The sequence below is a fragment of the Pocillopora verrucosa genome, chromosome 12 (genome assembly GCF_036669915.1).
Source record: "Pocillopora verrucosa isolate sample1 chromosome 12, ASM3666991v2, whole genome shotgun sequence".
Taxonomy (NCBI): domain Eukaryota; kingdom Metazoa; phylum Cnidaria; class Anthozoa; order Scleractinia; family Pocilloporidae; genus Pocillopora; species Pocillopora verrucosa.
In genome coordinates this window covers 16,057,756-16,071,139 of record NC_089323.1, presented here as the reverse complement: position 1 = coordinate 16,071,139, position 13,384 = coordinate 16,057,756, and the positions used below count along the sequence as shown (strand labels likewise).

Here is a 13,384-nt window from a genome sequence, read left to right as displayed (position 1 = left end):
AAAGCTTCTGCTAACTGTTGACAGGCAATTGAAGGAGCTGGTGTATAGAATGAAATGGCATTCCTAACATAGAGGCAGCTAAGCAAGTTTCAAGTAAACCCTGCATGTATGAAGTGTGTAATAAGCCCATTGGTTAAGTCGCAGCGTTGCAAGCATGAGTCAATTCTCTCGATGGGAAGTCGACCTTGTCGAGGCAGCAACGAGAAAAGCGGGTCATGCGTGATTGAAATCAGAGTAGAGCTTTAGCTTCAGATGTAGGCGGAATAAAGCTGGGACAGACCCCGTTGTTCCCACCAACAAAGAATATTTTTAAGAAAGAGCGTAAAGTGTTTCAGTTCAAGGTGAATAAACACTGAAAGTAAAAAGGAAAGAAAAAGAGAAAAGAAAAGGGTAAAAAAGAAAATGAGAGGCTAATCGGAATTTATGGGTTAAATATGTCTATACCGGCCGGTTTATGTAAGAGGGCTCTGATCCCACGCTGCACACGCACGCGCGCAGATTCACACTTGAACGAGGAAAGTGGGCTTAATAAACAGCTGCTGTTCGGGAGCTGACGCTCCCCTCTTGGTCTTTTTGAGTAGGAATAGCCTGTAGAACAGCCCACAGAACTGGCGCATCTTTTTTTTTTGCTATTGGAGCACAAAAAAAACCATATATATATACTTTCTCCTACCATCGCGCGTGATTCGCGCCTCGCGCTTGCCTCGCCCTCGCCTCAAGATATTTGCACTTTCAACCTCTACTAAATGCCCAGTGACACTGATGCGTTCTTCAAAACCTCTCCTCAAAATTAATTTTCGATTACGACTCCAAATACACACGCCTTTTTACCAACGCAACATACGAAAACACTCTTGGCTTCTCAATCCACTCGCTCCAGTCCATCTCAGTGTTTGTACCATTCACCCTTGACCTCGCGTTTCTTTATTAGTGTGTAAATATTCTGCATTTTTTTTCTCCAAAAGAATTTGGTTTCCTCTTACTCTCAAGGGTGGCCGCCATGAATAAGTCTCCTTTACTCATCCATGCACTTTCCGTTTTTATCACTTTTTTATCCTTACGCCACGGAAATGTTTTTGCATTTTTTTAATTTTACGCGCCGCTTAACAAACTTTTTTTTTGTTTATTTTTATATGATTAGCAGCTGTTTCTCCGCTTTCGCGCTTTTTCCACAATGTTCAATGTCATTCCAACAGCGGGGAACTGGCCGAATCTTTTCTTTGCCCAACAGATTGTTTTTGGATATCAATAACGAATCCTGAGTCGATGACGAAACGTCTCAATCGATGGAAAGGTCTCGACCGATGAAAATTTTTAAGCGATCATAATTTTACACGGTTGAAGTGGCAGTGAAGATCATTGATCAACATTTGACAACAATTTGGATTATTGATTGCAAATCAATACCTAGACGCAATATTCATGTTCATTTCTGTCTCACAAAGATGATGGCTGTCAATAAATGTTGTTTGATTGTTTTCCCTGAAATGAGCCTATTTGGTGACAGTGGGGCGTTGTAGGGTTTAAAGTTCGACCGGCTAAAGAAAGCCCTTGTAAAATTTTTATCGTTATTTTTCGCGTGATGTGACCTGATGTGGCATATGAACTCTGCTCACGTGGATCATATCCAATCACATAATGATTCCTTGCAATAGGGGAAGGTTCATATTGCAAGTTTCATGTTTCTTTGTTGTTAGCACAGTGGCGCGAAGCGTGCGTATAAATTGCACGCTCGCACATTCATCCGCTCCGTCAGTAAGAGCACGCCACTGAGACTGTGGCATCGCAACCGTCGAGGAGTTGAGTGCGAGAAACTGAAAAAAAATCCTAAAAATGGGCTTCAAATTCTCCATAATCTGTGGCATTTTCCAAGTGCTGCTAGTGATTTTGTTTTCCGTCCTGGTTGATTACGGCCAACACGCTTCTCCACCGCACAAACGAAAAGGTTCCGCCGGATCAGTTGTGAATTCCTCTGAGACGCTCGCCGTAAACGATGTAACTGTGTACTATTCAAGTAAGGGTTTTCTTTAATTTTTTATGTGACAGCAGTTTTAGAGGTAGATTATTACTATCGCCATTATATTTTAGATCTAATGTATTGGGCAAAAACCGCGAGGAAGGTCTGTCTTCGGCCAGACAGACCATAAAAAATCCTTGGGAAGCTAATTTATTTTCCACGAGTCTGTTTTAGAACTTGCATTCCCTTTTTTTCAGCTTATTTTGGGGGGATACATTGAGTAAAACTGAGCGACTTGTCCATCTTAAAAGTTTGTCACGCGCCTGAAAAAGTTGCAGCGGATTTTGATTATATTGAAATGGGTGTGTTGTAGCTCGGCACAAGTTATTCATAGGGCGTTAATCAATTAAGCATTGATTCCTCTTCATGTCTGCGGGATACCCTTTGAAAAAAGATATCCAAAAATAGGAAAAATTGCATACTGGCGCGTTTTTCATGCTGTTAGCAAAATAGAAAAATATTTTCTTTTAAATTGCTCCAGAAAACCGTCAAATCTATAGATCCTGCTGTGCAACAAGTTGGAGAAAATTAACATGATGGAATTTCCTGAATTTTCCATGTGGTTTCCTTTAGTTTTTTCTTGGTCACGTACCCAGAGAAGTATGGTTTGATAGACTTATCAAGTCATTGGTCTGAAAACGGAAACCAACAGAGAAAACGGAAACCTTTTGGCGAAACCTTAAGGTCAGATTGCAAATAACGTTGAATACGAGATCTGCCACTTGAAATATTTGGCAAGCAGTACAGTTTTAGAATAACCTCAAAAGGAAAGGAAAGGCGAATTACGTATCGATCAGAGATAGAAATTTTAGCGCTTTAGTGAGGCCCTCGTGATATCGAGGCGTGCGTCACTCGTGAGCGATCAATGGTGTTTTTTGATTTAGACAGGTAAAAGCGCACAGTTTTTTGGAGCCATGACAGGAGAGAGAATAACAATGTTGGCAACGAAAGTAATTTGTTTTAGTAGCATGTTCCGCTTGACTTCTATGAATGTGAATAAACTACATTTCTGTTTATATCATAAGTACTTTCTAATCGAATTTCTTGCCACAATCGACTGACAATTGAATTGGATGGCGAACTGAATATGTTTCGACATAGCCCCTTCTGTTTCGGCTTGTGCTTGTTTGCCATCAAACCCCGCCTTTAGATTTCTATCGCTCCTCAGAAAAAAAAAATTAAGGTTGTAACAGCGAAAGACTGATTGCATTTTAAAAGTCCCTTAAACGCCCTGAGATGGGACAGCGCCCACTTTCCTTCCAGCCTCATAACAACAGCGCGTAGTAATCCGATTCTAGGAGGTTTCGGAGTACATCGTAATGTTTACCAATTTTTTTTTACCTAAAATAGCTGCTTTCAAAATTACGAATAAGCTGTTGAAAGATCGAACGTAAGGGCCGGTTCGGCAACATGAAAAGGTATAGGGTTTCAAATCCATCGAAAAAAACAAACAAATGGCCTTCGGGTATAAAATAATATTTTACATTATTGTAGTGTGCTCAGCTTTCCGCGTTAGGTTACTTGGAGATTCCCACAAGCTGTTTAGTACTGAATATTTGAAATTTGTTTTAAACGCACACATGCTTTATATATCAGAATAAGGCCATATTATAAAGCCATGTGTTTCTCATTAAGAGCCTCATAGTTATAAAACTTGCCATCTTTTATTGTCCTCTGTTTCATGCCTTTTTATGTCAACAACACGGACTAGTAATCGAATATCGTTGAAATTATACCAAGGGAAAATGAATTTTTTTGAACTTCGCGAAGCTTTACATTTCATGCTAGGTTAGGAATAGCTATCATAAAACATGATACAAATGGAATAAAAAAAGTAATTGAAAAGGATGTTTCTCAGTCTCACATCTATTATTGAAAAAAAGAAAAAAAAAAAAAACGGAACTCAACAACAACCCTACAAATTGCTCAACAAGAATACACATTTGGTTTTATTGAGAATTCAGTGTACGTTTTCAACTCGCCTTCGCACAAAGGGGGGCTATATCAACGGCTTATCCCTATGACAATGTTTTAACAGCCAATCTAACTTGATTATCACTGAAGTGAGCCTATTATTCCAAATTCCTTGGCAAAATATCTCATCGTTTTTGACCCCACCGACGATGAGTAGTACTTGTATTGATAAGATCTTCAGATAAAATGTAATATATCTGAAGTTGGAAAAACCTACGTTTTCGATGTCGTTTTTTAGCGCATCAAGTACATGAAAAAAAAAATTATATATCCCTTTGATTTACTCTTGAATTGTGGCACTTAAGTGAAACGCATTTGCCAACCAGCCAGCCTGTGCGATTGATTACACTCGGCGTGTTGCGGGCGTGTAGTGGAAGAGTGGAGGGCGTATCGCGCGTGTATTATTTTCATCACCGAGTTCCACCTCAAAACCCAGTCTTCTACTTTCTGTCGCATTCCTACTTTCGAAAAAACCTTTTGGATTAACCAAGCAATAGCAAGGATTTAAAATGGGCGACTAAAATAATTAAGGTCTTGAAATCTGTTGGCGAAAGTTTCCCTGAGAATGAGTCGCAACATGCACTGAGTGTCAAGTCCAATCAAAATATTTACCCTTTCAAGAAGACTGTTAGACCTTATTTACATCGAGGACATGGAGTAGAATGGAGTATTGAATCCACTCGGGTCAAAAATCGCATAGGAGGTTTTATGTAACTCACGAAATTATATATGGTTGTAAAGTTGCCGCTAGTTAGTCAATAACCAAGGAATCGAGACAATTGAGATGCGGCAGAAGGGCAACAAGTTAAGAGAGCCATCACCATTGATCGACACTTTGAATTCTAGCCTTATTTTTGAGGAATTAAGCATTTCTTTCCATAAGCAACGGCAGATTTGACATCAGCTACTTGAAGACGGCGAGAATTTGTTATCATTACCCGGAAACAGATACAATTCACCCGCGGCACTGAAGAAAGCGTTACATCTTCTTAATAAGGACGTCACGTGCTCCTTAGTCGAAGTAACGATATTTTCAAGTGAGTTGAGAGTTCATAATAATAGTTATTGTGACTGGCACTCCAAGATGGACGATACATTAGATTCCTCGCAGCGACAACCGCTACAAGTGAGCAGTCCCTCGCAAAAGCGAACTCGCCGTAATGGAACAGCGGTGAAGTTTACACTTGTTACAATGGTATTTCAACTTGTTCTGATCGCCGTCTTTTCAGTTCTTGTTGATTACGGCGACCACTCCCTCCCGCCTAAACCTGTGTCTGAACAAACCAAAGCTACTGGAAGTAATAAGACTGTGGCAGGGCAGAAACGGCAAGAACCACCGTCACCGAATGATATCTCGGTTTATTACCCAAGTAAGATCTTATAAGTTTTCATATGGTCATATTTATTGGAGATGTCTTCGATAGACCTAAGAGGCTGTTATTGATAACTTTAAGCTTTATAGTTGGTCAGGTACAAATCGCACGTGCGCTTCTATGAAGATATTTTATACACGGATTGCAAAAGAACATTTAAAACGTTACAAAGCGTAATTTCGTAAAGCGATAGCTCGTAGGACGCAGTGATTTGAGTGATTTGTTTTGAAACGACCTTGAATTATTTGAAGCGGAACTGAACTGAATCCTAATCAAGTCAAACGCAGCGATGCATCTTAAAAGTCATCGGAGCGCTCAGTTTCTGTAACTATGAAACTTTTTGCAGCAACATTTGATTCGGGTGGTATGTGAGGGAAACTTATGCGAAAAACATCAGAAAACTATCATTGAAGAAAATATTACAGTTATAAGATGATTCCAAGACACGTGTTTTCTTAATGTTATACAATATTATGTTTACGTCACACAGGACACGAGGTCCTTTGTCACAAAGAGTTCTTTTGTTAAAAAGTGAATTCACTTTTCGGTGACAATAGATTTTCGACTCGTCGCACATCGCTTAAATGCTAATAAATGAGCTGTTTCGCAACGTTTTACCGTCTTAAGCATGTTTAAGTGAGGAAAATTAGAAGCGACTTCCAAATCGGACAAGTGCAGGCGTCACACATTTGTCCTCAGGTGGAAATCTTATGATCGAGTGTTGCAATCGCGCCCAATAAGTTAGGACTTCCTTTAAATACACAACATAATATTCCATCAACGATGCATAATTTTTTTTGCAATGCGAAGGTCACACCTAATATTTGTGGTTTCAAGGATCTCGTCACTGTAACGAAAGCAAGATGTCTCAATTTTCGCACCTGTGTTTTCTTAGGTTCGCCCGGCAGAGAGTAAAAAATTATTATTAGGTCGCAATATCACCATTTGACAGTTTCAAAGAGGTATATTAAAATATGCTATGGTTCTAAAATAACGCAAATATTAACAATGATGAAACCCCTGTAGCTATCTCACTAAGCCCGAAAGGTTTCTTCATACCAAAAATGTTTCTAACGGTTCCCTAGGATGGTGGCTTTTTTTTCAAATGAGAGGCCTAACTCAAGCCCCTCGTTCGTGTTGCGCGAAGCGTGCGTGACGTTCGATCGTTACACTTCGCGCACGAAACTTTTTTCAATACCCTCCTCCGCGAGTTAGTTTGCAGGCCACACAATCAGCGAAATTGTGTTCTTTAACACGAAAACTAAGTTTCTAACGAAGTTGGACGTCTTAACAAATAAACCTACCAGTGGTGAATAAGAAATAAAGCAGGAAACGAAACAAAATATTATATACAAATTTGGACTACATTTTCGACTCCACAAATGTAAAGAGGCACGCCGTAGCTATGGATGTATCAGTACACCAAGGGTGTTAAAGCACACTGCAAGTGTCAAAGTACATGACAGGGCATAGTTTAAACATAATACAGTTCAAAGTGTACTGCATTTTTGAGGAACGCTCAATTGATTCGGCAGACTTGGGGGATTCTCATGATCCGAGCAAAAATACAACGGTACACTCCGATCCACGTACAAAGCTCGCGGTTATCACTCTGATTCTCGGGTGACGTCGATATCAGGTGACGGTCATTTCAAAAAAGTTTTCGTGAAAGTATAGTTTTTAAGTATATTACAAGAATTCAAGAGATTTTCACATGAACCGAGAAAACTCGGTTTCCAAGAATTCTCGTTATCGGGTTTACAAAGTTACCGAAAGAGTTCTCGGTTTTTCCGAGAGTTCATGGGAGATTCCCTCAGAAACGTAATTACGCAAATCATAAAATGCCGACGAACGATGAAAATTTACGTTGCTGCACGCATATTTTAGTTCATTCTTATTGTTTCGCACCACGGGTTGGGGTACTACTTGGGTTGAAGGCACGCCTGGAAAATAATCTCTACGGAATCTACCAATTGTTTCGAAGTACTTAAATGTCACAATTTCAGATCTCGCGACAGCAAGCTAAATGTGAAGTCAAAATTCTGTGAAGCGTAAGCCCGTTTATGACACGGCTATTTTCCTATCTTATTCGAAGAAAATATATAAAACACTGTTTTCAATAATATGATTCCTTCTTACTGATCTTTCAATTTCCCTAATCACGCTAGTCCCACGAGTGAGCTGAAATCGGATTTGTTTAATTTTAGGAAGGAATGATAATCTTGAGTGTCCGGCTTTATTGCTAATAAAAACAATAAAAAAAATATCGTAACTCAAAGTTAATTACAGCTGTCAACGGAGTGCAAAACACTAATCGCCTGCTTTTCCATGCTCGTGTATTATGGACAACATGAGATGCCTTCACATCAACGAAAAGGAGCCGATATCACTATATATCACTTCACCCCATTCCGACCCGGAAGTAAATGTTCCAGTTGTATACTTTCCCAATAGGTGATTCCTTTTTTTTTTTGTTCAACAATCTTTTGTTCGCTGAAGAGCCAGGCGCAAGGTGAATTAACGCGTGCACTTTTATACATCGCGCGCATTGCTCTGAGTCGCTTTCCTTTGATCAAGAACGACCGTTTTGTAAATTCACCTTCACAGTATCGGAGAAAATTTATAGAAGACAGTATGACGCATAAATAGACTGATGTGGGGACGAAGAGGGGTTAAAATTTTTAAGCAAGTAATGATCACTGCTCTCAAATTCCTAGGAGTGACGAGCATCTAACTTCTCTATCCTTTATCACCCCTGAAATAACCATTAAGGTTATGAGAATAAAGGAAATGATCACCAACTTAAGGTAAAACAAATTCTCCTCGTCAACACCATGAGAAATTTATAGAGGAAAGTAGGGAGAATATGCATACTGATGTTGGAATGACCGGCTTGGTTTCATTTACTCTTGCCAAATAGACCGAGATATGCTCAACTCCTCTCCGTTTCTTCCACAGTGTTCCAAGATGTCCATGTTATGATCTACATCGGTTTCGGTTTTCTGATGACCTTCCTGAAGAAGTATGGTTATGGTGCCGTAGGATACAACTTTTTTATCGCTGCTCTTGTCACTCAGTGGGGTACAATTGTAACTGGAGGTTTAAATCAGATTTACGGCGAAGGACACGAACACATCGAGCTCAGCATACAAACGTATGTAAATGATTTTTCCTGATTCGACTATGCAGTAAATATTGAAATTTTACGTAGCTTTTCACTCTCCAGATCAAAATTTTCGGCATCATCTTACAAAGCATTTTTTGTAATTTCAGCTCTGAAAATTTTGTTTTGGAGCCAACGGTATCCCTAAGTCGATATACCTTTTCCTTCTCCTCACCCTTCTGTTCAAAAGTTTATTGATAATGTAAACAGAAATTCCATTTTTGGTCACTCCTGGGAGTGAAAGAGTTAATACTGTAAAGGAAATTCTACCTTCCCCTTCAGTTTAATGAAATGTAGGAGTTGTGACTCATAGTGGTCTTCTTTGTTACCACTGGACACCAGTGAAGGATCGTGGAGGAGGTCGGAGAATTAACCCTTCTCTCTTTGGAACAATTTCCACCTAAATTTCGAAAGTACCCGGATATTTGCTTGATTTTGCTTTTTTTCGCTCTGTTATTGGTCTAGAAATTCACGCCATCTTCTCAGCCAATCAGATGCAAAACTTAAACCAATCACGACTGGTAACTGGCGTTTTCCCGCGCTTCAGCCAAATTGCTTGTTTTTCTTCGTCTTCTCATTGGGGTCCTGATAGGCCGTTGTGGTTACTTTTGTTTCGGTTTAACGACTCTTGATCGAAATGTGCGCTAAGCCAGAGCTCCCTCTGTAACAGCCTAGTCACGTGACTGGCCTACCCTGGGTGCACCACGAGTAGGTGGAGCTCGCCAAGGTTGATTACCCAGGAAGCCAAGCAAACACGCGCTTGTCCTTAGTTCGAAAGTTGCGCTTTATCAATCCTTGCACCCTTCTCGACACTTTCGCTCCCAGGTGTGACCAATGAATAAATTCTCCTTACAACACTACTTTCTTTTTCATGCAGAAAGGTTATAAGAAAAAAGAATAACATCAAACCACGGGATATGAACTGAAGCAACACCAGGTTCTGTTTGCTAGTATCTAAAGAAATGCTCGCCAGAAAACGCAGAAAAAGGCATAGAAATTGTAGTGTGTCTGTAATAACCTTCTTTTCCTCGCATCTGAATATAGTTTGGTTACATCAGAGTTCGCCGCTGCCACAGTCCTCATCACTTACGGAGCGGTCCTGGGTAAAGTGAGCCGCCTGCAACTGCTGGTCATCGGCATCCTGGAAGTAGTATTCTACGCCATCAACGAACTGATCGCCATTGAGTTCCTGAAGTACTCTGATGCTGGAGGGTCCATAATCATTCACAGTTTTGGGGCGTACTTCGGGCTGGCCCTGTCCCGGATGTTACATGACAAAAAGGTCTTGGACAGTCCTAAGGAAGCATCCGTGTATCATTCTGATCTCTTTGCTATGATTGGTAAATATTTGTAGTGCTTTTCCATTTTACCAGCTTAAATATTTTAACCAACTGGCTGTGTTGGTCTCTAATAACGTTTTTAAGCCCCCCTACCTCGGAAAAAGAAGTTTCGCTAAGTTGCTCTTTAGACTACATTTTTCCAAACAACTCTCTTTGATAAAGAGGGACTGTCAAGATGTTGATAATGGAAGAATTAACATTTTGTGACATTTTAGGTACTGTTTTCCTTTGGATGTACTGGCCCAGTTTCAACGCTGCCTTAGTGGCTCCTGATTACGTTGCACAACACCGCTCCGTCATTAACACATACTTCTCATTGGCTGCTGCTTGTGTGACCACATTCGCGCTGTCGCCACTTTTCCAGAGAGAAGGAACCAAATGGAGATTGAGCATGGTGAGAGATAATGACTTTTTTAACCTGAAATCTCTCCACCATTTCTATACAACGTCTTGTACAAGAAAGTGGGAGAATTGTGATGAACATCAGATAGTGAAGGCCAAATGTTCAGAAATTATTTCTTTCTTGTCTGTAGGTTCACGTTCAGAATGCCACTCTCGCCGGTGGTGTTGCCGTGGGAACAGCGTCGAATATGTCAATCAGTCCGTGGGGGGCTCTTTTGATTGGTTGCTCTGCCGGAGCACTGAGCACTGTGGGATACGCATACCTGACAGTAAGTATTGATAATTCATGTCATGTCTTAGTATAGAAAACAAAAATCGTAGCATCGATTTCGATTTTGGAGTGGTAAGTTTTACTTCACATCGACGTGCGTCTCTTCTGCAGCCATTCTTGACGAAATACACCAAGACCCATGACACGTGTGGTGTACACAACTTGCACGGAATGCCGGGAATTCTTGGTGGCATCGCGGGCGCCGTTGCTGCTGCGCATGCCGATGTTAACAAATACGGATACGATGGGTACGTCAAATTTTTTATATCGTTGAGACGATTTCCTAAAATCTGACATAGCAGTCGATCGTTGAACGTGAACGAATGGCTTCATTTTGCCCGCCAAGGCGTTTAATTTTCCTGTGTTATAGTATCCCAATAGTAATACCGAGAATTATGCCGAACCTTTCAACAAGCACTGTGTATTTTGTCGAGAACATTTGAAGGACTTGTACATCTTTGAAACTTCAACCTGAATTTGCAAATCGTGTGAATTTCTATCCTCACCCCTGTTCGTTCTTTATTTGTGATTGTCTGTTTTGTGTCTTGATATTTCTCAGCCTGTTCAATCTGTGGGGTGCGCGTGCTCCAAAGATAAATACTACTGAGTACTATGACCTTGTCAAGATGGGCGTGCCGTTTGATGCAGGAGATGGCCGCTCAGCCAAAGCTCAGGCTGGTTACCAGATCGCCGGTTTAGCCGTCGCTCTTGGAATTGCCATCATTGGAGGAATTGTGACTGGTAACGAGAATTGCTTTATTTCCTAACACACGCAATCAAAGGTTAAGAATCACGCTGAAATCAAGCACAGAAAAGAGTGAAAATACCCGAGTGAATTTTCTCCCAACAGAATGAAATTTAAGATGTTGTTGTTTTTTTTTTTTTTAACATTTAGTCAGGAAAAAATAAGTGAAAAAAAACTAACATTAATTCCTTCCTCACTGAGTTTTGGCTCGCGAGACGGACTTCATCGAGGAGGAAACGCTCGTAGTTTAATAACGTTAAGAAAAAATAACTTTAAAAAAAATTGATGAGGCTACGGTCAGCAAGCGTTTCAATCTCATTGATATTTCGAGAATACAGAGTGCAGACATAAGAACTGTAGGTTTTTTGTCTCTTGATTATGATATGATTATAAAAATTAACGTTAAAAAGCAACGAGGTTTCGACCGCTCAACGGACATTTTCAAGTTGAAGGATTAATTTTTATCATGCGCTTATATAATCAGTTGTAAAAATTAGATTTGATATCTGAATAACTTTAAATCTAACTGAAACCTCTTAAAGGGAAAAGGCTTTTAATTTTTTTGTGTGTGTACTGGTCTTTTCACGCAGGTTTTATTGTGAGGTGGAAAATCTTTGATCCACCCTCTCAAGAACAGATGTATGATGATGATGATTTCTGGGAGGTAAGATATTTTTCAGTGGCTATTAACCCTTTACATCCCTCCTAACGAGGTTTACATCTCGCCCTTGTTCCGCGGACAGTGTACCCATAATGTACATTTTCAGTAACTGAACATTGAAATATTTTCCTTGCCTTCTGTGTTAGGTCCCCACTGAAGAGGCAAGCGAAGATGTGGAGACAGGGGACGGTTTCACCCATGAGAAGGAGGATAAACTGTAGGCTTCTAACTACTGAAATGAAAGCCCCTTCAGTCGCTGTATTATTTTCTTTGACATAAATAACTGATAGGTTTTTATACTACGTCTGATAAATCGATAACTAAGTTTTAAACTTTGTTAGGAAACATGCTAGTGATTTACAAGTCTTGTTAACAATTAACAATTGGTTCATACGTCAGCGTGCGTTCATCGAGATATGAAGCACGCGGGAAGTTTGGAGAACACGAAAGATGCAACCCTAGCTTCTTGAGTGCTCTCCAAACTTCCCAAGTGCTTTATATCTCGATGAACGCACAGCTGACGTATGAACCAATTGTTTTATAACATTTTCAACCCGATGGAAAATTTTTTTCTTGAGGGATATGTTTGCTGACGTCATAAGTGTGCACACTAGGAATATGAAGCACGCTCACGCAATTTAATTTGATTAGACAGATTTACTAGCTATGTTATAACGTAATTTTTATGCCAGAGCTCTCTGGAATTGGGAAGAGAAAAAAAAATTGCTATGATTTAACACGGTCAGAAAAAAATCTGCAGTAATTCGGCAGTCATCTGATAGGTGAAATCTGATCTGGCATCTTTTTTTTAATTTTACGTAGCTTTTACGCTGATGTTCATAGAAAAAATTAGGAGATGTTAGAAAGTAATTTTTCAACAATGTGTTATTGATAGTAAATTCGTATAGTTTTCCCTTTTACCCTTTAAAACTCAAGAGCGATCAGCTTCTAATTTTTCTTTACAGTAATGCTTTCGAATCATTCGTTAAGATTATGAGAATAAGGAAAAAATCGCCAACCTAGGAAGCTTTGATTTTTAATCAAATTCTCCTTGTAAGCACCAAAGGAAATGTATAGAGAACAGTAGGGAGAATATGCATACTGATATTAGGGTGTAAAGGGGTGATGTCTTCGATGATTTGTTTGGAAAACGACATAAGCTAGTGTTTTTGAATAAAGCTCTTTGTATCAGTGGGCGCGTTTCCTCCCTTTTTTACCGTAGTTGAACTTTTTATCACACGTTTAACATTTTGGTTGATATATTAGATCACGTTATAAAATAAATATTTTAAAAAGAGCGTGGCCTATTAAGCGTGGACAAGGGAAATAATAGATTGATATATCTGGGTTTTTCTTATAATAATAGTAGATTTAGTTTGAGTAATTTTTGGAAACTTCATAACATTGATTCCACAAAAGCGATTTTTGGTTATAGAAA

The 13,384-nt window shown here is 39.6% G+C and overlaps 1 protein-coding gene across 2 annotated transcripts; it reads left to right on the top strand.

Annotated features, from left to right (window-relative positions):
- Positions 1-1,711: 1,711 nt before the first annotated feature.
- LOC131783405 (ammonium transporter Rh type B) lies at positions 1,712-13,140 on the top strand. 2 transcript variants are annotated; one of them, XM_059100149.2, is made up of 9 exons: positions 1,712-2,014; positions 8,323-8,518; positions 9,572-9,867; positions 10,083-10,261; positions 10,401-10,538; positions 10,652-10,788; positions 11,100-11,281; positions 11,876-11,949; positions 12,093-13,140. In XM_059100149.2, exons 1-9 carry the CDS (start codon positions 1,834-1,836, stop codon positions 12,165-12,167), a joined length of 1,458 nt encoding a protein of 485 aa, XP_058956132.1. In that variant the 5' UTR covers positions 1,712-1,833; the 3' UTR covers positions 12,168-13,140. The 2 variants fall into 2 exon arrangements, with proteins under 2 accessions (XP_058956132.1, XP_066015267.1); XM_066159170.1 differs by lacking the exon at positions 1,712-2,014 and adding an exon at positions 5,028-5,361.
- The last annotated feature ends 244 nt before the right edge of the window (positions 13,141-13,384 follow it).